This window comes from Hyperolius riggenbachi, chromosome 3, assembly GCF_040937935.1.
Source record: "Hyperolius riggenbachi isolate aHypRig1 chromosome 3, aHypRig1.pri, whole genome shotgun sequence".
NCBI classification, from domain to species: Eukaryota; Metazoa; Chordata; class Amphibia; order Anura; family Hyperoliidae; genus Hyperolius; species Hyperolius riggenbachi.
Genome location: NC_090648.1, coordinates 452,141,029 through 452,165,049, shown reverse-complemented (window position 1 = coordinate 452,165,049; position 24,021 = coordinate 452,141,029). Strand labels below are relative to the sequence as shown.

At 43.6% G+C, this 24,021-nt stretch overlaps 1 protein-coding gene across 1 annotated transcript in view; it reads right to left on the bottom strand.

Annotated features, from left to right (window-relative positions):
- The window catches only part of LOC137562401 (diacylglycerol kinase iota-like), a 267,404-nt gene that overhangs the window by 5,271 nt on the left and 238,112 nt on the right, over positions 1 to 24,021 (bottom strand). Inside the window, exon 3 of the mRNA XM_068273742.1 lies at positions 10,821 to 10,929. Coding sequence (XP_068129843.1) covers positions 10,821 to 10,929 — 109 coding nt within the window. The remainder of the gene's footprint in view (positions 1 to 10,820; positions 10,930 to 24,021) is intronic.

Genomic DNA, 24,021 nt, shown 5'->3' with positions numbered 1-24,021 from the left:
AGGATTTCACAGGTCATTTTGAGACATTTGGGCTCAAGACTACTCCTCACGGTCTAGGGCCCCTAAAATGCCAGGGCAGTATAGGAACCCCACAAGTGACCCCATTTTAGAAAGAAGACACCCCAAGGTATTCTGTTAGGTGTATGATGAGTTCATAGAAGATTTTTTTTTTTTGTCACAAGTTAGCGGAAATTGATATGTATTGTTTTTTTTTTTCACAAAGTGTCATTTTCCGCTAGCTTGTGACAAAAAAAAAATCTTCTATGAACTCACCATACTCCTAACAGAATACCTTGGGGTGTCTTCTTTCTAAAATGGGGTCACTTGTGGGGTTCCTATACTGCCCTGGCATTTTAGGGGCCCTAAACCGTGAGCAGTAGTCTAGAATCCAAATGCCTCAAAATGACCTGTGAATAGGACGTTAGGCCCCTTAGCGCACCTAGGTTGCAAAAAAGTGTCACACATGTGGTATCGCCGTACTCAGAAGAAGTAGTATATTGTGTTTTGGGGTGTATTTTTACACATGCCCATGCTGGGTGGGAGAAATCTCTCTGTAAATGGACAATTGTGTGTAAAAAAAATCAAACAATTGTCATTTACAGAGATATTTCTCCCACCCAGCATGGGTATGTGTAAAAATACACCCCAAAACACATTATACTACTTCTCCTGAGTACGGCGGTACCACATGTGTGGCACTTTTTTGCACCCTAAGTGCGCTAAGGGGCCCAAAGTCCAATGAGTACCTTTAGGATTTCACAGGTCATTTTGCAACATTTGGTTTCAAGACTACTCCTCACGGTTTAGGGCCTTTAGGGCCCCTAAAATGCCAGGGCAGTATAGGAACCCCACAAATGACCCCATTTTAGAAAGAAGACACCCCAAGGTATTCCGTTAGGAGTATGGTGAGTTCATAGAAGATTTTATTTTTTGTCACAAGTTAGCGGAAAATGACACTTAGCGGAAATTGATTTTAATTGTTTTTTTTCACAAACTTGTGACAAAAAAAAAAAAAATCTTCTATGAACTCACCATCCTCCTAACGGAATACCTTGGGGTGTCTTCTTTCTAAAATGGGGTAATTTGTGGGGTTCCTATACTGTCCTGGCATTTTAGGGGCCCAAAACCGTGAGGAGTAGTCTTGAAACGAAATTTCTCAAAATGACCTGTGAAATCCTAAAGGTACTCATTGAACTAAAGGTACTCATTGAACTTTGGGCCCCTTAGCGCAGTTAGGGTGCAAAAAAGTGCCACACATGTGGTATCGCCGTACTCAGGAGAAGTAGTATAATGTGTTTTGGGGTGTATTTTTCCACATACCCATGCTGAGTGGGAGAAATATCTCTATTAATAGACAATTGTGTGTAAAAAAAATAAAACAATTGTCATTTTACGGAGATATTTCTCCCACCCAGCATGGGTATGTGTAAAAATACACCCCAAAACACATTATACTACTTCTCCTGAGTACGGCAATACCACATGTGTGGCACTTTTTTGCAGCCTAACTGCGCTAAGGGGCCCAAAGTCCAATGAGCATCTTTAGGCTTTACAGGGGTGCTTACCATTAGGCACCCCCCAAAATGCCAGGACAGTGAACACACCCCACAAATGACCCCATTTTTGAAAGTAGACACTTCAAGGTATTCAGAGAGGAGCATAGTGAGTCCGTGGCAGATTTCATTTTTTTTTGTCGCAAGTTAGAAGAAATGGAAACTTTTTTTTTTTTTTGTCACAAAGTGTCATTTTCCGCTAACTTGTGACAAAAAATAAAATCTTCTATGAACTCACCATGCCTCTCACTGAATACTTTGGGATGTCTTCTTTCCAAAATGGGGTCATTTGGGGGGTATTTGTACTATCCTGGAATTTTAGCCCCTCATGAAACCTGACAGGTGCGCAGAAAAGTCAGAGATGCTTGAAAATGGGAAAATTCACTTTTGGCACCATAGTTTGTAAACGCTATAACTTTTACCCAATCCAATAAATATACACTGAATGTTTTTTTTTAAATCAAAGACATGTAGCAGAATAACTTTCGCGCTCAAATGTATAGGAAATTTTACTTTATTTGAAAAATGTCAGCACAGCAAGTTAAAAAAGTCATTTTTTTGCCAAAATTCATGTCTTTTTTGATGAATATAATAAAAACTAAAACTCGCAGCAGCAATCAAATAGCAGCAAAAGAAAGCTGTATTAGTGGCAAGAAAAGGAGGTAAAATTCCTTTAGGTGGTAGGTTGTATGACCGAGCAATAAACCGTGAAAGCTGCAGTGGTCTGAATGGAGAAAAAGGCTCTGGTCCTTAAGGAGCGAAAAGACTGTGGTCCTCAAGTGGTTAATCACTCACTAACTAAGGTAACTCCAGGATCAGCCTCCCGGCACCTCTCATCACTTTAATGGGCAGCCCATATATGGCACTGTTTGCTGGGCCCCAGATTCACTAGGGCCCCATAAAGCAGTCCCCCCTGTGATGCACTGAAGGCGGCCCTGGATTGTCCTTTATGGTCAACCATGTACATTAACCTAGCTTCATTTCTCATCCTTTATCCCTGAGACAACTGATTTCTCTCCCTTTATAGGATATTGTTTTGGATTTAGATGATATCTCCTTGTTTCTTATCTATTTTTTGCCTTTGTTGGCTTACCTTCTCCTTTTCTTTTTATACTGGACTCATTTACTGTGAAAATGATGTACATTTTATATATCTCTTATTGAACACTATCTTATTGTTAGCGACATATTGTACCTTTTACTCTAATGACTTACCTGTTACCACCATGTCCTCATCTACTCTCTACTTTTGGACTGCTTTGTTTATTCTTCTATTATAGAGATGTGTAGAATTTCGTTTATTTTTGCTTTCTTTTGAAATCAATAAAAAAAAAGGATAACGAGAAAAAAGTCGCTGTGGAAAGGGGGACAGCAAAAGCCAATGGAGACAAAGAAAAAAATTGCCCAGCTGAATGCAGAGTTCCAGAAAATAAGGAGGCTTATCTGAACCAACAGTGCAAGGAAATAGAAACAGACAATGGCCTCAATTCACTAAACTTATCTCCTGTCTTTAATAACTCTTCTAGAGTTGTTACCATGGTGATAAGGCATGTAGTATTCAGGAAACATTTTACCTCAGGCAAGCCTAAAGTTAACTCTTCTGTCTTTAAATTAACTCTCCAATCCTTAAAATAACTCCAGAGTAAAGACAGGCTGTTAATTAGCTGCATGTGAAAATAACTACAGAGGAGGTAAATTAACTACAGAGGAGGTAAATTAACTACAGAGGAGGTAAATTAACTACAGGAGAGGTAACTTAAGGAATGAAGAGGTAAGATAACTCTCTCACGTGTGGAGGTAAGTTTTCTCTTGCCTTATTATCTCTAGCATGATCTTAGTAAATTGAGGCCATTGTAATAGGAAAGACCAGAGAACTTTTTAAGAAGATCAGCAGCATCAAGGGAACCTTCCATGCAAATATGGGAAGAGTGAAAGACAAAAATGGAAAGAATCTGACAGAAGCAGAAGATGTCGAGAAAAGGTGGCAAGAATGCACAGACCAGCTATACAAGAAGGACATAGTAGAGTACTTGGAATATGAATGCTGAACAAGAACCAAGCATCCCGATGAGTGAAGTCAAATGGGCATTAGAAGGTCTTGCTAATAACAAGGCTCCAGGAAGTGATGGAATCCCAGTGGAACTCCTGAAAATCTTGCATGAGGATGATGGCGTAGTGCTGTTAGCTATTTTCAATCATACAGTATATGAAAGTGTGGCTTCTGGACTGGAAAAGGTCAGTTTCCATTCCAATCACAAAAAAGGGAGATGCCAAATCAAATTATAGGACAATTGCACTTATCTCACATTCTAGTAAGGTAATTCTCAAAATTCTTCAAATCCGACTGCAGCAATATGTGGAGCGAAAACCTGCCAGATGTGCAAACTGGTTTGGCACAAGGGACCATATTGCCAACATTTGATGGACAATAGAGAAAACAAGGGGATTCCAGAAGAATGTTTTTTTTTCTATTTACTGACTATTCAAAAGCTTTTGACAGTGTAAAAAATGCTTTTGCCTTTTAAAGTATCTATATGCAAACCCAGAAGCAACAGTTAGAAGGGAGTATGGAATAACTTACTGGATCACAATTGGTGAAGAAGTGCAACAAGGTTGCATATTGTCTCCTTATTTATTTAACACATATGCTGAATATGTAATGCAGAAAACTGGTATGGATAAGTCACATGCTAGAATTAATATAGGTGGCAGAAATACTAACAATCTGAGATATGCCGATGATACCACTCTGCTGGTTGAAACTGAGGTAGAATTAAAGAGCCTAGTTATGAATGTCAAATAAGAAAGTGCCAAAGCTGGTCTACTGCTTCACATCAAGAAAACTAAAGTCTTGTCATCTGTTCCAATGAAACATTTGCAAATAGATGAGGAAAAAGTGGAATTTGGTACAGATTTCATCTTTCTAGGATAGAAGATCTATGCAGATGGGGACTGCTGCCATGAGATTAAAGAAAACCTGTACTGAAAAAAAGTTCCCCTAGGGGTACTCACCTCAGTAGGGGGAAGCCTCTGGACCCTATCGAGGCTTCCCCCGTCCTCCTGTGTCCCACGGTGGTCTCACTGCAGCCCCCGGAATGCACAGGCGACAAATCCGACAGCCTGTGCATTATTTACCTTTTCGGGCTCCAGTGGGGGCGCTGTTGCGGCTCTTCTGAGGGAGATAGGCAAAAATAGCCGGTCTCCGTCGGGTCCGCTCTACTGCGCAGGCGCAGGAGACTTGCCCCTGCGCAGTAGAGCGGCCCAACGGAGATCGGCTTTTTTTGCCTATCTCCGTGGGAAGAGCGGATACTGCGCCTGCGCTGGAGTCAAAAGGTAAATATTTACATCGCCGCCACTCCGGGAGGATTTTCTCTGCCGCCGTGGGACCGAGGAGGACGGGGGAAGCCTCAATAGGATCCGGAGGCTTCCCCTACCCGAGGTGAGTACCCCCCAGGGAATTTTTTTTCATTACAGATTTTCTTTAAGATATGTTTGTTGCTTTGAAAGAAAGCTATGCCAAGTTTGGTCAAGATACTAAAGGATAGAATTGTTATTTTACCAACAAAGATCGTAGTAATATATGACTGTGAAAGTTGGACTATAAATAAGGTCATGGGTAGAAAAAGTAATCTCTGTGAACTGTGAGTGTGGAGAAAGCTACTGAGAGATCCCTGGACTGCTTCAAAATCTAACCAGTCAATACTTAAAGAAATAATGCCAGAGTGTTCACTAGAAGGGTTCATACTACAGTTAAAACTCAAATACTTTGGTCCCATATTGAGAAGAAATTTGGAGAAATCCTTGATGCTTGGAAAAACTGAGGATAAAAGAAGAAGAGGATGACAAAGGCTAAGGCCCGGTTCACATTAGCGTTCGCTGTCCGGATTCGCCTGATCGGATCCGGACCGTATACTGTACAAACGGAACGTACGTTCCACATAGCAATCTAAAGTCTATGCGGACGTTCACACGTGTCCGTTCCGTATGGAACGGAGCCGGATCGGATCCAGACTCCGGACACTTTTCCAACATGCTCTATTTTTTGGGTCCGGATCATCCGGCCCACGCACCCGGACCGGAGCCTGACTGCACCATCCGGAAATAGAAACCAGTGGGGAATGGAAAGCACAGAACACACTGGCTATCAAAACCGGACGTTCTACCCCACTTCCTATGCGTATTCTAGCGGCCATTTTGGATGGGGACACATGGGCCAAGCATGTCTGGAGTGGAGCAGCAGTGACTTTAGTGCTGGAGCTGTTGGCAGTATGTGGGACGTGGAGGTGAGGCCCTAAACAGCGGAGGACCTGATTGTACAGGTGCACCTTCTGCTGACCTCCCACACCCCAACAATTTTAATAGTTTATTTATCTATTTTTACCAAACTGATCCGGATGGCAGCCGTATTCATGCCTGAGGCAAACGGACTGGATCCGGATCGGAACCGTATGGTTCCGATCCGGAATACGGTTCCGATCCGGATCGGAACCGGTCCAGATCCGGTCTATTTGCATCCCATAAAGCAAGTGTGAACGGGGCCTAACATGGATAGACAGGGTATGTAAAGCTATGAATATGCCTATGCAACAGCTGAAAAAAAGCAGTGATTGGCAGACACATCTGACGTTCAGGCATAGATGCAGTCATGATGAATCGAAATGGATTAAATTAATGAGGAGGAATTTATTAAAAGTTACCCCAATGAGAAAAACTTAGTAAAGTAGGAAGGGATGGGCACAATTTATGACTCAGGCTAAAATCTCACTTTATACACAGTTGGACACAGGTTCACTATAAGATCCCTGGCAGAATGGGTATAATCATTAACACACTTAAATGTTGTTTTATCATTAACAAAATCTACACTTCCTTTTCTAAATCAATTAATTAAAAACATTGAATTGAACAAAAAATCTATTAAATATGGTGACCTCATATGATTTATTTTGATTAAAGAGGATTTGTTTTCGTTAGTCGATCACATGTAGTTCCCTGCGGCCATTAGGTGGCGATGTTGAGTAAAAATCAGAAGGCCTCTCTATTCTACACTTTCTACTGAAAAGTAATCCAGCAGTTTAATGAAAGATGTCCTGACTTTTCAGATCACTTGTCCCCTGATCTACAGTGACCAGATTATTGTAGGCCTAACCTGGGATGGGGCACAGATTATTGCAAAACACATGCAGCACCTCGGCAGAGAGAATCATTCGAAGACCTCTCCCCTCACTCGACCTCCTCCACAACTCTAGACTACGCTACTCTAGACCCCCAACACCCTGGTCACCGTTTTTTCAGTCTCCTCCCTTCGGGCCGTAGGTTTCAGGCTATCTCCACCAGAACTTCGAGGCACAGAAACAAATTTTCCCCCTCTGCTGTCATCCTCCTGAACTCCCTTCTGGCCGTTCCACCTCCAGCACCCACCGATTGAATTATCCAGCGTAACACTGTGTTGGAACTGTACCCGGTTTATTTAACCATTTCAGCCTTCAATAGTTTTTCACCTTATGCATCCGAGGAATTTTCACCTCCCATTCATTCGCCAATAACTTTATCACTACTTATCACAATTAACTGATCTATATCTTGTTTTTTTCCGCCACCAATTAGGCTTTCTTTGGGCGGTATATTTTGCTAAGAATAATTTTTTTCTAAATGCATTTTAAATGGGAATATTAAGAAAAAAATGGAAAAAAAATAATTATTTCTTAGTTTTCGGTCATTATAGCTTTAAAATAATACATGCTACCATAATTAAAACCTATGTATTTTATTTGCCCATTTGTCCCGGTTATTACACCATTTCAATTATGTCCCTATCACAATGTATGGCGCCAATATTTTATTTGGAAATAAAGGTCCATTTTTTCAGTTATGCGTCCATCACTATTTACAAGCTTATAAGTTAAAAAATATTCGTAATATACCCTCTTCACATGCATATTAAAAAAAAGTTCAGACTCTTAGACAACTATTAGGGCCCGTTTCCACTAGAGCGAATCCGCATGCGTTGTCTGCATGCGGATTCGCATAACCAATACAAGTGGATGAGACTGTTTCCACTTGTCAGTTTTTTGGTGCGTTTTTCTGTGCAGGATTTTTCTGCACGGTAGGGCCTGCAGAATTCGCCTGCGTGTGGAATGCAGGCGATTCGCAGGCAATGTATTTAATAGGGGAAATCGCACATGCGTTTTTTGCCGCGATTTCGCGTGCGAATTCGCACTAAAACTAATGTACATTGAGCCAGGCAGTGACATGGTTAAAATCGCTGATAGCCTGCCTATGCGAAATCGCATGCGAAATCGCGGCAAAAATCGCATGCGGAATCGCATCCGCATGCGATTTTGTCAGCGGTGGAATCCCAGCGATTCGCACCGCACTAGTGGAAACGGGCCTAGAGTTTTTGTTTAGTTTTTTTCATTAAAAAATTTATTTGGGTAATTTTAGGTGTGGGAGGTAAACGGTTAATTTTAAATGTGATAATTTGTGTATATTTTATAAAAAAGTGTATGTAAATGTAGTTTTACTATTTGGCCACAAAATGGCCACAGTCATTTTTTTTTTTTTTTTTAGTCTGGAAGCGAGCACTCTCGCATCCAGGAAGTATAAGGAGGACAGGAAACTTTTTTTCTTCAGAAAGATCGCGGCTTCTCAAAGAAGCCGTTGGTCTTTCTACCCGGGGATCAATGAATAAGAACTACTGCGCACTCCCACGCGATCCCGCGTAGGAGCACGCAGTAGCACAGCAGCAGCCTTTTGGATGTGAAAAGGCTACTAAAATGGTTCATTCTAACTTCAATTTGCACTCCTGTTTTTTTTGTTGTTGTTTTTTTGTAATTATTTTTGCATTATTGATTTATTATCTATACTTCTATCTCTACTCTGAGCTATTGTAATGTGCCAAATCCAATTCCGGGCACAACCCAGACGTGCTTGGCGATGAAAATTCTTTTTGATTCTGAGCACCTGCAAGGCACTTTTTTTTTGGGGGGGGGGGGGGGGGGTGCAATAAATCTAGGTAGTCCCAGACTTATAACAAAAAGAGAGTTCTTGTCTCAGGTCCCTGTGTGCCCCTGCAATTGCACAACCACTATTTCATTCATCTTTCAGCAGTCCTTACTTAGATATGATATGACCCAGGTGAGGGGTACAAACCTAATAGCAGACAAAATTTAATAACTCCAGTCTAAAGGCTCGTACACACATGCAACTTTTCCGCATGACCAACCAGGCAATATGACTGATCGCTCGACCAAGTGATTGCACGACTAGTATTTTCTACGCACAAACCATCTAGATGATCAACTCATTTGCATAGTGTCCAGGCAACCGAACGATGGACTGCATGATATGCCGCATTCAAAACAAGTACATGTTGTTGAAATGACGTTGTACACATGGGGCCACGATATCAGTCCAACAGTCGTGTGAGTTGAACCGCCTGTTACATCGGGGGACAAACCGCCTGTTATCAGCGGGGCTTTGGAGTACAAAAATCATCCGACTCCTCTGTTTATGAAGCCAGCGACTCAGACTCCAGGTACCTAAAATTGCTCCAACTCCTCGACTCCCACTGCACAGCCCTTGCATGGCTATAGAGACGGTACAAAAATCATCCAACTCCAAATCTGACTCAATTTATGAAACCACCGACTGCAACTCCAGGTACCCAAAAACTGCTCCGACTCCAACTCGGACTCCACAGCCCTAGTTATCAGTCACTGGTCTAGCCATTCGTCACACGTTGGCATGCCCAACTATTGTCCAACAGACCAAGTTTGGGCAATAGTTGGGCGGAAAAGTTGCACGTGTGTACCAGCCTTAAAACAAACCTAAAACGAAAAAAAAACGTTATGATATAATGAGTTGTATGTGTAGTACAGATAATGAAGAGAACATTAGTAACAAAGAAAATAGTCTCTTATTTTTATTTTCAGTTATATACCTTTACTTATAACATGGCATGATGCGGTCATAGCTGTGATTTTAAAACCACAGTATGGGCTTGATTCACTAAACTGTGATAACTCATAGCACGGCTGCGCTAGCCTTTTCGCGCGCAATCGCGTAAATTCGTGATTGCGTGCAAATCGATGAGTTATCACGGTTTAGTGAATCAAGCCCTATGTCTTTTAAGCTATGAAACATAGCAAAAATAATGACCCTTTCAACTTTCCTGCAGTAAAATCTCATCTCAGGCTGTCTCCTACTGTTTCTTGGCTGTTTAGTGCTTCAGTGGGTCCAATAGCTCAGAGAAGATCTTTTGCATAGATAACTTAGGTTTTTTAACTCTTAAATATGTCTCTTTATAAGACTCTGTTCTTTTCTAGTAATGTTCTATTTCTTAGCTGTACTACACATACAAATCATTATATCATTAATTTAATTTTTAACTTTAATTTAAATTTTATCAGAGCTTACATAATATAGGGAGGGACCCAGTGGTTTAGCAATAGGGGGTGCAGAGGTAGCGACCGCATAGGGGCCCTTGGGTCAGAGGGGCTCACTAGGGTCCCTCCTTTACACATCTTATTAGCTTTTTATTGGTGCTATGCTGATAATGAACACCTCTATATGTGCATTGCATAGTAGAAACCTTAAAGAGAATCTAAACTGAAAATAAAAAGTCAAAATAACCATAAGCAGGTCATACTTACCTCCTGTGTAGTCTACTCCTCATTCTCTTTCTCCTCTCCTGTGTCCCTGTTGTCCAATGTGATCAAAGGAATGATCCGTCCTCCATTTTAAAAATGGCCATTACACCATAACAGCTTCCTAGTCAGCACACTGTTAAACTGTAATATTGGCCACTTGAGCCATAGGGAAACATGGACATTACCTTGCACATTCAGTTGTAACTGACAGCTGCTGATATATAACTGACAGCAACTGGTATATTTCAGTTCTGACAAAATATTGTCAGAACTGGAAGGGATCACTGTAAGAAGCAAATGGTGAGCTTCTGAGAGGAACTGACGGTGAGGTAAATATGTAATATTTATTTGCAGCTACGTAATGTGTTTATTTTAAATAATTTCACTCGCTTCAGGTTCCTTTTAACAAGCTATTTTCTTACTCTGTTACACCTTTCTGACACTGCAGCTGTCCTTGGTAAGTTTTGGGGCTCCATATCAATAGAGAGCTTAGGGCCGCATAGAAAACTAGCACCGAGGCCCCAAGCTCCTTAGTTATGCCACTGGACTAACGGACCATTACACAACAAAGACACAAACACACAAGTACTCCCTAGAACAAGAAAACACGCCGTACCGTCCAGTCCAGGGTGGTCCGCGGCTCCTTCAGTGGCCCATTGGAGATAGAGAGGCTGTGGCAGTGCACTGGCGCCAGGTGCTGCAGTCCGGACCGGGAGATTGCCTTCCTGTAACAGATACAAGGGAACACTCATCAATATACAGGACCCATAACACAAGGCAGGCACGCTATTACAAAAAATGCTGCAACCAATCAGGCTTTACCTCACCCAGAGCAAAGAATTTGGATAGTGTTAGAATTATCAACAGTATTCATTAAACTGCAGTATAGCAAAGAAGCCACAAGATGTCACTGTCTGAATTGTGCTGTGATGATCTTTATGGTACTGTGATTTCCTGGATTCATTCTGTGTTCCTCTCTGTTCTAAGCTGCATTACCTGATGGTTGTGTATGATTTTCTTCAGGAAAGAGTTCTAATGTGTTATACTGGGTGCCTATCTGAGTGTACAGAACACTCTGCTGCATCAGATAGGTGTTATTCGTAAAAACTCCTCTTCTGCTAGTTTTCTTTGCTGCACCATGTCTGAAAATGCTAAAGCAGAACTCTACCTAAGAAAAACATTGGCATTCATCACCAAGCAGTGATTACAACAGAAAATCTAAGAAGAAGGTGAGATGCTGGTCTCAGAAAACGAGCGGTGCTCGGGGAAGGCTCCACAAGGGATCAGGTAAGTACAGTACAATCTCTTCCTACGAGCTATTGGTTTCTAAAAGAAGCATGCTATATAAACAAGTTATATAGAATGAATAAAATAGAAATGTGAGGAAAAAATGGCTGTTGGGTGAAGCCGATGGAAACAATAAATACAGTTGTGAATTGGGCACCAAATGAAAACAAAAAAAATATTTACAGTGGTAATGATAGTAAAACATTGGTGAATGTTAGCAATATTTTACTACAGCTAAACCTAACCTTATTCTCACACAAAACCCTTCCCACTCCAATGCCTAACCCTAAAACCCCCCTTTCTGATGATTAACCCTAACACTCCCGTTCCTGGTGCCTAACCCAAAACCCCCCATTCCTGACGCCTAACTCCCCCCCCCCCCCCCCTTCCTGACGCCTAACCCAACCCCCCCCCCCCCTTCCTGACGCCTATACCCAACCCCCCTCCCTTCCTGACGTCTATACCCCCCAAAAAAACATTCCTTGCGCCTAACCCTAAAACCCCCTTTCTGACATCTAACCTTAAAACCCCTGTTTCTGACGCCTCACCCTAAAATCCCCATTCCTGATGCCTAACCCTAAAACCCCCTTTCTGATGTCTTAACTTAAAACCCCCTTCCTGACACCTAACTTTAAACCCCTCCCCCCTTTCTGGCCCCTAACCCTTAAACCCCCATTCCTCATGCCTAACCCTAAAACCCCCCTTTCTGAAGCCTAACCCTAAATCCCCCCTTTCTGAAGCCTAACCCTAAGTCCCCCCTTTGTGAAGCCTAACCCTAAATCCCCCCTTCCAGACGTCTAACCCTAAAACCCTCCTTTCTGACGCCTAACCCTAAAACCCTCCTTTCTGACGCCCAACCCTAAACCGCCCTTTCTGACGCCTAACCCTAAAATCCTCCTTTCTGACGCCCAACCCTAAACCGCCCTTTCTGAAGCCTAACCCTAAAACCTCCCTTCCTGATGCTTAATCCTAACCGCAATTAATGTAATTACAAAAAAACAATACATTTAAAATTTCAAAATGGTAATCTTCAAAAGCGAAAAAAGTCTGGTTGGATGGGCCCGGTGCCCACTATTTATTGGGCAACCAAGTTCTGCTTTGGGCGTCCAATAGACGATACTTGTATTAGCACCTCTGAAGCGCCCAAATTTTCTGCTTCCGCTAAATAATGCAACATGTGCAACTATGTGAACACAGCCACAGAAACACATACAAAACTGATGCCAACTGTCAAATACTAACAGAAGAGGACTGGACACCTATGTGTGAAGCAAGCAATATACATGTTAGTAAGCATTAGGAAGTAGATTAACAGCCTTTGCATGGCATTCGTAATTGCACAGAGTCATGCATATTGTTTAACTTTATTCATTTTAGCATCTACATGATGAATTAGAAATAGTATGGGCTACCCGTTTGTGGCTTTGTGCTATGGCTATGCTTTTCCTTGTTTCACATATCATAAGTTTCCGTGTATGTATGAGTGTTCACAGGGGTGATGAAAGGTCAAATACTGTAAAAATGTTCACGGCTCAGTTCCCCCAGGTGTGCAATATGCAGTGTTCTCGCCAGGCTTTTAGCCGGGTGCTCCGCCCGGCTAGTTTTGGTGAGCACCCGGCTGTCATCGCCTCACCTCTATCTATGCTGTAAGCATAGTTGTGCAGAGAAGCACCAGCCCTGCATTCTCTCATATCGCCCCACCCGGCTAGTTTTGGTGAGCACCCGGCTGTCATCGCCTCACCTCCTTCTCTGCTGTAAGCATAGTTGTGCAGAGAAGCACCAGCCCTGCATTCTCTCATATCGCCCCACCCGGCTACTTTTTCATGCCACCCGACTGGAAAAAAATTCTGGGGAGAACACTGAATATGGATATAATGAGAAAGACTGTCCTCAAATGCACATGCTGCCAGCCAATCAGCATGTAGCAAACACAACAGAGTACATGCAGCCTCTTATATGCATGGATGTACATGACCATATAATAACATGAATAAAACATCGGTTAGGGCCGGTTCAGACGGACAACAGCTGAGATTTATCCCCGGCATTTACCGATACAGATTACCCGCGTTGTCACGGCGGGATTTACCATAAAGCACTGTAGGCATGTGCCTACAGGCGCCTGATGATGGAAAGGCAGCTCACTGCCCTCCCCTAGTGCTTCCCTCCTTCCCTATGTAGAGTCCTGAGCAGAATGACAGGATACTCACCTGTGTCTCAGCATTTCACTGACAGGATCTCCCTTCAGTCCTGGGCACCTCTAGCTACTTAATACTGAGGATACCTCTGGCTACCTAATGCTAAGGGGCAACAATTTACAGCAATTTACAGGTGTGATGGGCTGGCGCAATTACATTTCCTGCCATGAAAAAAAAAAAAACATAAACAGAAATACAGGATATCTACTCTCAAACTCAAAAGGAGGGTAACGTCTTACTGTTCCTATATGCATTTATTGCTGCAAGTTGACCAACGCTTTAGTGAGGTTAGACACATTGGTGTCTGTAATGGATGCGTAAGGGTGACCCCCAGAGGCGTGCGAACCTAGCACACGGGGGTTGAGTTGATCCTTGGTGGAAATTGCCTGGAAATGTCATTCATTGCACAGTTTTGGATGCCACTATTTTGCAATCAAAGGGGCCCGAAGTTGGACAGGTTCTAGGAACAGGAGTGCACTCTATAGGGACCTATGAGAGGTATTGACTGTATGTTTTTAAGGAGGTTTGTATGTGTTTGATCACAGCTACTGCGTCATGGTACAGTGCTATATTTATGGTATTATTATTATTGTTTATTGTATTTATAAAGCGCCAACATATTACCCAGCGCTGAACATTAATTTAGGTTACAGACAATATTTAGGGGTGACATACAGCAATATGACAATACAGGAATACAAGAAAACCAGATCACACAGCACAGTATTAGTACAAGGTAATGCTTAGTCAGTCACTGGATGAAGCATGGAGATTAGGCAAGTTAGGTTCACTCAAATGCATGGCATGGGTTCACAGTAATGGAGGTGCCAGATCAGGTAGGACACAAAAGCAGGAGGACCCTGCCCAAAGGCTTACAATCTATGGTATATATGGTATAATCTATGGTATATAATGGTATGGTATGGTATACAATCAATGGTATATATTAATAAATGATTTTTATATTTATAGCCCTGTGCGCCCTTATTTTGAAATTTTTTCAGATGAAAAAAAAAACAGCCGTGTAAAGATTTGGAAATTGTCACATTTTTTTCTCCATGTGAACAGGCTTAGAGGGGTGATCCGTCTCTCTGGGGAATAGGGACATTTCCTGCAATACATTGCAGCCCGCACACTGGTGACATTTCAGCTATGGGTATCCTGTGAAGAGAGTCACCTGTAGGCGCCTATCACATCTGTAGCAGGTCTCCCTGCTGTGATTCCTGGCACCTTTTCTTAACAGAAGCCTGTGGTGAGTGATATATGGAAGCTGTCACCTAGGTTTGCTGTGATAAGAAGTGGCTGTTGGGCGGCTGTCATGCTGATCTAGGATTCAGTAGTATGTGAGACACAGAGCTTGTTACGCTGGAAAACACAGTGTAACACAGGTGAATAAGCCCCCGCTCTCCAGCACCCACCAAAACCAACATATTTTAAAGCGGATCTAAGATGAAAAACTAACTATAACAAGTAACTTGTCTATATATCTTATCTAAAGTTTAGATAGTTTACACAGCAAATCTAGCTGCAAACAGCTTCAACAGAATATGATTATTTCTTCCTGTGATACAATGAGGGCAGCCATGTTCTGTTTGTCACATTATCACAGGCTGAGGGCTGGAGATGCTATCAGCTTGCCTGTGTGTAAATTCAGTCCCCTATCCTCCTCCCCTCTGCCTCTGAAATCAATGGCTAGTAACCTCCTCCTCCTCCTGCCCAGACTGAGCTCCCATAAGCCCTTGCTACAGTGCCAAGGCACAAAAGGAGCCCTGGACGAGGCTTGTTTGGTTTATAGGGAATTGGAGTATTAAAACAAAACAAAATAAGTATTTGGCTTGAGGACTGCCCTATAAACTATATGAAAGGAACACAATTATGCAATGAGTAAAAGTTAATCTCGGAACCACTTTAAAGTGATTCTTTAACCCCCTTGCCGTTCCAATTCTGGCGGCAAGGGGGCAGCGCAGCACTTTTTTTTTTTTTTTTAAATCATGTAGCGAGCCCAGGGCTCGCTACCTGATAGCCGCTGGCAAGTGGCATCCCCCTATCCACTCTGATCGCCTTCGGCGATCAGAGTAAGCAGGAGATCCCATTCAGAACGGGATTTCCTGCTGGGCTTGCCCGGTCGGCGCCCGGGCGGGATGACGTCACCGACGTCATGGACGTCAGAGGAAATCCCGATCCACCCACTCAGCGCTGCCTGGCACTGATTGGCCAGGCTGCGCAAGGGGTCTGGAGGGGGGGGGGGGGGCGGCGCGGCGGGTAGCGGCGAATCGTTGGCGAGCGGAAACTGCACGCAGCTAGCAAAGTGCTAGCTGCGTGCTGGAAAATAAAAATTTTGAAAATCGGCCCAGCGGGGCCTGAGAAACCCTCCTACGCAGGTTACCCCGAGCTGAGCTCGGGATAACCGGCAAGGAAGTTAATAAAGGACAGACACAAAGATGTCAGTGCAGCCTTACTGTTCAGAACGCAGGGATTTCTGTGCCCGCTATTAGTAGCTGCAGTTTGTGTTATTTTATTGGGCGCCTCCATAGAGCCCAATATTTATTGTTTGTTTGGTTTTTTTTGCGATGTGGGGGCTGGTTAAAGAATACCTGAGGTGACATGTGACAGGATGAGACAGACATGTGTATGTCAAGCGTACAAATGACTATGCTGTGTTCCTTTTTCTCTTTCTCTGCCCGGGAGAATTAAATGTGTATGCAAGTGACAGTTTCTGTCTGGGTTGGACTATAGTGTAACCCCGAGGGCCCTTTTACACTGGCGCGGTGCGTTGCGGAAAACTGCCGCACTGCTACCGCAGCCTAATGAAACCCTATGGGGAAGTTCACACTTCCCACGTTGTGGTACGCTGCGCCAGAAGTGCCCCATCTAACGCTAGAGCAGAGCTACGTCACCGTGCGGGATCCATGGTGACCTGCAGCGATCTGCGATGGCCCGGAACTCATGTAAATCTATGGCGATGCGTTTTTTTTAAAGTTGACGTCATGGCGCGAATGCGCGGAAGCGTATTTTTACAATATGCTTCTGCATACCGGAAACAGGAAGTGACTGCAGCTACTTGTTTGGTGGCAAGACAGGGAACACAGTGTACTTACGCAGGGATCCCTGAAGGCCTGTTTTTGGCGATGGGATGAAGTGTGGCATAAGTGACGCACCGCATCGCTAACGCTGGTTTGCAGTGCGAAACAAGCCTCACTGATACAGAATTACAGCCATAAAACACTTTTCTGGCAGAAAATGGCTTCTGAGAGCAGGAAAGAGATAAAAAGGGAAAATAGCTCATAGATTTTAGCTCTGGCATACTTCAATACATGTGTCATTAAAGGGGAACTGAAGAGAGAGCTATATGGAGGCTGCCATGTTTATTTCCTTTTAATCAATACCAGTTGCCTGGCAGCCCTGCTGGTCTATTTCTCTGCAATAGTATCTGAATAAAACCAGAAACAAGCATGCAGCTAGTCTTGTCTGATCTGACTTTAAAGTCTGAACCACTGAAACACCTGATCTGCTGAATGCTTGTTCAGGGGCTAAGGCTAATAGTATTAGAGGAAGAGGATCAGCAGGGCTGCCAGGCAACTGGTATTGCTTAAAAGGAAATAAACATGACAGCCTCCATATACCTTTCTCTTCAGTTCCCCTTTAAGCAGAGACAATGAAACAGTAAAAACCTCTGGTGGTCCTGGGGACAATAAACGAGACAGCAATAGAAACGTAATGGGGGGTCAGAATTCTTCCCCACTTTACAAGAAGATGCTGTTTGCTGCTGTCTCTGACCATAATGTGAGGAAAATTCTTTCCCAGGAGAACACAGACAGCATTAAAAACCCAAATATGGTTCTTACCCCCTTTCCACACTATGCAATTCCAAAATGAATAATGTCTTTTCCCCGTCGCTGTGTATTAAACGCGCCTGAAACACTCCAGTGACAGCTAATAAGAGGAGCACATTTGGTTCAGCTGGAGATAATGTCTGGAAAATACAACGCTTTGCAGCAGAGTAAATTACAATTTAACTGGATTAGCGGCAGCTGTCACTGTCGCTGTGTCATTCTCTGAATCATCTTCCTCCCTTCATCACTTTCCTCCTGCGTCTCCACAGAGAAGCTACATACTCTTCCTGCCCGCCACAAAAACACACAGCCGCATTCACTGGTGGCCACTGGAAAGCACAAGACTTTACAAGGGCTGGTTTGCGAGGACGCTTTGTGGGCGTTAAATGCGGCATTTTAAAAGCAACGTTTTTAGGGATCGAGCGCCGTCCCATGCAAGTGAATGGGAGCGTTTAGTATGAGCTTTTACACTTATTTCGGCAGCATTCCCTCAGTAACTTCGGGAGCCGGTCTGAGCGGCCAGCTCTTTCTTCCTTTAGCCGTGGCTCCCCCAGAGGCCGTGCACACTAGATCCTTCTCTACGCGGGTGCGCACGGCCAAGTGCCCAACTTACGCACTCTGGCGCTATTTGCGTTCAATTAAATGGGCAGAGTGACTGTTGGTTAATCTCACCTAATTAGGCCTCAGGGTATATAAGCTTGCCTCTCCCAGAGCCCCGCACCGGTGACAGCAATAGCTGCCCTGTGCGTGTATATTACCAGATTTCTGTGTATATTACCAGATTTCTGTGTACGACCTTGCCTTGTCTCTTGACCCTGTTATTGTATTGCCACCTGGACCGACCTTTATTCTCGACCTGCTTCTGTCTCATCGCTTGGTACTGTTATATTCTGATCCAACGTGTATGACCCCTAAACTGCTATTGGATTGATTACGTTTTGAGATTCTGTACCGTGTTTGCTTGATCCCTTGTTGCTGACCTGGACGGTCTTAGGTTCCCACCTGTAATCGCCCAGTGTGGTTCTGTTGCTACCTCTGTCTTTCCCATTTCAGTTCCTACTGTGTTTCCCCAAAAATAAGACAGTGCCTTATATTAATTCTTGATCCATTTGTTGTGCTACGGCTTATTTTCAGTGGATGTCTATTTCTATGAACACACAAGTTCCTGTGCTGTGTGTCCTCCTGCCTTCCCCACTGTGCTACCTCTTCCTCTGCTGCATTCACCTCATGTGTGCCCATGTCTCCCTTTTACCTTTAGTGTTCTCCTAGTGTCCCCCTGTGTACCTGCATCCTCTTCTGTCCCCTAAACTCCTATGTCCCCCTGCATCCTCCTCTTACCCCTAGCCCCATGTTGCATTGCTCCCGTGTCCTGCAAAGTCCCTCCAAGCCTCTTCCTCCCCCCAGCTCCATGCTACTGTGTCCCTGATCTTCAGCCTATGAGGAAGAAGTACAGCAACTTCTGTTTCTACTGGAGCCAATGATCTCGTAGGCGGGACCATGGCTCTGTTATTGGGCCGCTTACTGTACTTACTGAGTAGCAGCACGTGCAGTGATTGGCCCAGTGACAAAGCCTTGGTCCTGCCCGTGAGACCATCGGCTCCAGTAGAAACACTTCCCCTTACTGCAGCTAGGGCTTATTTTCAGGGTAGGGCTTATATTTCGAGCATGTTCGAAATTCAAGCTAGGGCTTTTTTCAGGGGATGTCATAATTTCAAGGAAAGAGGGTATACCTTATGCACATCAAGGTCTGGGTGTAACCAGATGCTGACCTGTCCTGCTACACGACACACAGGGAGTTTGGGGCATGGGAACTGAAGTAAGATGGTGGATCCAGCAGGCCTCACAGCTACACAAAGCACAATCGGAAGCACTACCTGTAGTGGGCACCAGGCTAAAGGGCACTTGAACTATAGGAAAAAAAAGTGACATACTCACCTCAGTGGTGATCCAGAGGCTTCCAGGATCCTCCTGCAGCTCATTGATTCATAGAAGGTTTCCTTTATTCCTATTCAATGTACACAACTTGAATAGGTTTCCTCCAGCGCATGCTCAGTAGAAGGAAACAGTCATGCACGGAGAAAGGTCCTGCACGTGTCGCTTCCTTCTACAGAGTATGCACGGACCTTGCTCCTGCATGCCCAGTTGCGATGCGATTGTCCTCAGCGCCAGAAGAAACCTATTGGGCAGGAGCAAGTCAAATAGATATACAGGGACAATGCACTGGATTGGTGGTCTCTAAGACTTCCTGGGAGGGAGGTAAATATGTACTGTATTTTTGGACTATAGGAGTTCCTGACTTGTGAACGCCTGCCAATACGAACCTCCAACCCGCCGCAATGTCGGGGATTCCCTGTACTGTGCCCATGCAGAGGAGAATACGGGGACAAATAAATATGATCGGATCTTCTGAAAAAAACGAAAGCTTTTTTTCACTTGACTGAAAAATTCGATCGGATTTCCCGTTTATTTTTCGATTTTTATCGTTCCGGAATGATGGAAAATTGTTTTCAATTTTTCTAAAGATTGTATGGTGTGTGTTAGATTATCAATTTATTAATATACACACCCTAGCAATTTTCTCAGAGTTTTCAATTATTTTATTTATGATTGGGGAAAAATTGAACACAGGTGTGTGGTACATTGGTCATATTTTTGAAATGTTACAATCAGTCAGAAAAATTGATTGCAATTCTTGAATTGAACAGATATTTAAAAAAATTGTATGGTGTGTGGCCACCTTTAGAGGCTTTCCCAACGTCTGTATAAAGAGGTTTATGAAAGCTGGCAGCCCGGTTTCATGAACAGTGCGATCAGTTACAGAACAGACGCAGCTGCAGCACACATCAAGCAGGCTTGCCGTATCCAGACAGAGGCACGTTCACCTGGACTCATCTCCAGTATTGAATATGTTTTGTTATTTATTGTGAGGAAATAGCTATCAGCCACGCCACAAGAGCAGAGAATTGGAACATCATGGTCACTTGGCATCTATCAGTCTGGTAAATGGATGATATGATACGCTTTTACATTAGTGAGATAAAACAGGAATACAGCCTGAGGCTTGGGGACACGCCCACACACAGCATATACCACACACGCACACACACACACAGCGTACACACACAGCATGCACACAACGCACACAGCATATACCACACACGCGCACTCACAGCGTACACATACACAGCATGCACACAGCGCACGCACACACACAGCATATACCACACAGCGCACGCACACACACAGCATATACCACACAGCGCACGCACACACACAGCATATACCACACACGCACGCACACACACACACACAGGGTACACACACACAGCATGCACACAACGCACACAGCATATACCACACACGCGCACTCACAGCGTACATATACACAGCGCACGCACACACACACCCACACAGAACCCACACACAGAGCACACAGACACACGCACACACACAGAGTGCAGACACAACACGCACACAGAGTGCAGACACACAGACAGACACACCCACACAGAGTGCACACACACAGAGCGCACACACATGCACAGAGCATACACACAGAGTGCAGGCACACAGACAGACAGTCACACACACACCATGCCCGCACACACACACACACACACACACACACACACACACACACACACACACACACACACACACACACACACACACACACACACACACACACACACACACACACACACACACACACAGAGCAGCTGCAGTAACTATAGACCAGCTCATTAGCTGCACTTTATCTGCTCTGTGGGGTGTGCGTAAAAAACACTTTACACGACAATATTTTGGGGATTTTTTAAACAGATCAGACAATAAAGGTGCCGAGAATTTTGTCATTGGTTGTTCTCTGCGTAGAATGATTAGAGGACAACTCTGGGCAATTCATTTGTGTTTCTTGTTGCCTTATAAATACCATTATAATTTACATCAGAAAAAAAAAAAGGTATTTTGTTACCTCCTATTCGCCATCATGTCCAGCCATTTCATCATAAAGCAAACCAGATTTAAAAATGGGCTTATAAAAGTTCAATCCTGGGCTACAGGCATAGCCCCTTATGAATGTGGAGTGAGTGTGTTTGTGTGCGTGGAAGGGGGGGGGGCGGTTGTGAGTTACAGCGCAGGAGTTGGGCGCCAGATGACTATTTGTTTACTAAATATCGGTATTAAATACCCTCCCTTGATTTTGAAACACTTTTGTGGCCATCTGAGTGGATGTACCGTATACATCCTCTTCTTTAGCATTTGATGTTTTATAATCACCCACTGGATCCAGAATGTTAGTGCAATTTCAGCACTGCCTCTGATGAACTGGTATTAACCTCGATGAGTCATCGCGGTATCCAGGTTTTCTCCAGTGGGATCACCGTCAAGAAGGAGAAGGCAGATGGACCCATCCAACCGAAAAGGATAGATGGGAAAAACGTCCAAGGAAAAAATTGCAATATCTAGACTCAGAAGTATTAAAGGGACCCTGTCAACCATATTTACATCAGATGGTAGCAGCAAAGGCTTATCCAAGTAGGACCTTCACCAGCACTGCTCCTGTGCAGTGTACCTCTGTTTCATCAAATAAACTATACTGATAATAGAAAGATGGTACCAAAACACATCACCTCTCTTCTACCACTAGCATGGACCTGAACTCTTGCACAGGACAAAAGGAAAAATTAGAGAAATGCAGCCTGTATGTGTTTACAGAGTTTAGCCTGTCTAATTCCCCCTCACCTGTGTCTAATCACAAGTTGTAATTTGATCTCTCAACTGTACCAGCTGACTGCTTCGGCAGAGCAGCTAATTTGAAAACACAGGATGTTAACCCTATGTCTGCTACCATGACAGCAGGAAGTAGGCACACTGCAGATTTATTGCAGGGTTTGTATCAGCTCTAACAAAGAAATGTTTTATTATTTAAAGGTTATAATGATTTTGCTTATCTTTTAGAGCAGAGAAGAAGTTCTGAGTTCAGGTCCGCTTTAACATGCAAGATGGATCACCAGGCACAGAAAAGAGACAGTCAAACCTTCAATATGGCCAGGCTAAAATCCATGGAAAAGGTGCACAGCACTACTGCCACACTAACTCCAGGAAACGATGCCACAATGTTAAACACATCAACTGATGGCCACCAGATCGACCATCTGATAGATCCCTCCCAGATTTGATCAGAGATCTATTACCGACTCACACACTGCTCACCGATTTGAAATTGATTTTGACACGCCAGCTGTGCCCCCTCCCCCCATTTAATCAACCGGAGGGGGCGCGCAGCGGATAGGTGAGATTCTTCCGCACTCACCGCGAGCCCGGGAGGAGGGACACATTACTTAGAGGAAGACCGCTCTGGGGTCTGTTGGATCCATCTGTCATCGGAACATTAAGGGACAGCCGAGGCGAAAATAAACAAATCAAATAAACAATTGTATCCATCTTCCTTCTCCTAAAAAGTAATTTTTAAGAAATTCCACGGTTTTATTTTATGTTTAAATCTACTTTTTAAGTTTTAACTGTTTTATGGTTTTTGCTCAATGACACATTCATTGAAGTATGCCAGAGCTAAAACCTATGAACTATTGACCGTTTGTATCTCTTTCCTGCTCTCAAAAGTCATTTTCTGCTAGGTAAGTGTATTATAGTTGCAATTTCTTATCAGTGAGGGTCACACTGTAGTCACTTCCTGTCCGAGTCAGGACTGAGTCGGCCACTTACTGTACATATTTGATATTTAACTCTTTCAGGCAGAGAAAAAAAAAAAGGAACACAGCCTAGTTATTTGTGTACTAGGCACTGTACATACCCATGTCTATCTCATCATGTCACATATCCCCTCGGGTATCCTTTAAACATTGTTATCGCAACATACCGGTTCGTTTGTTTTGATCAACTCGGCCAGAAATTGGTCAAACCAATCGATCAGATCAACCATGCACCAAATCGACCATGTTACTTCGAAGGGCCAGATATCGGTGCCCTAAATAAGTAATACATGGGCAACTTAAGAACCAACAGGGAGGTCCCAAAGGTCACAGCAGAGTAACACTGACAGAACAGTAGGGATCTGATACGCAAACCAGTACAAACAACAGGGGAGTAGCAAAGACTCATTGCCGGGATAACGCATGTATCGCTATAGTAACACACATGTACCGCTATAGTAACACAAAGTATACTACTAGTGTAAGTCGTTTTCAATCTATTCAATTGTGCTAGTTGTATAACACACGCTACACGCCTGGTGCTTGTACCAGTAAAACATGTGTGCTACCCGTGTTTCCCCAAAAATAAGACACTGTCTTATATTAATTTTTGCTCCAAAAGATGTGCTAGGGCTTCTTTTCAGAGGATGTCTTATTTTTTGGGGAAACACTGGTAGTTTTCCTATACAAAATGTATATACTGCATGCCATGCTGAAACATTAGCAGCATGCATAGAGCTTGTGGTTTGCAGATATTGGCTCTCACTTACAAGAAATTGATTCTGCTG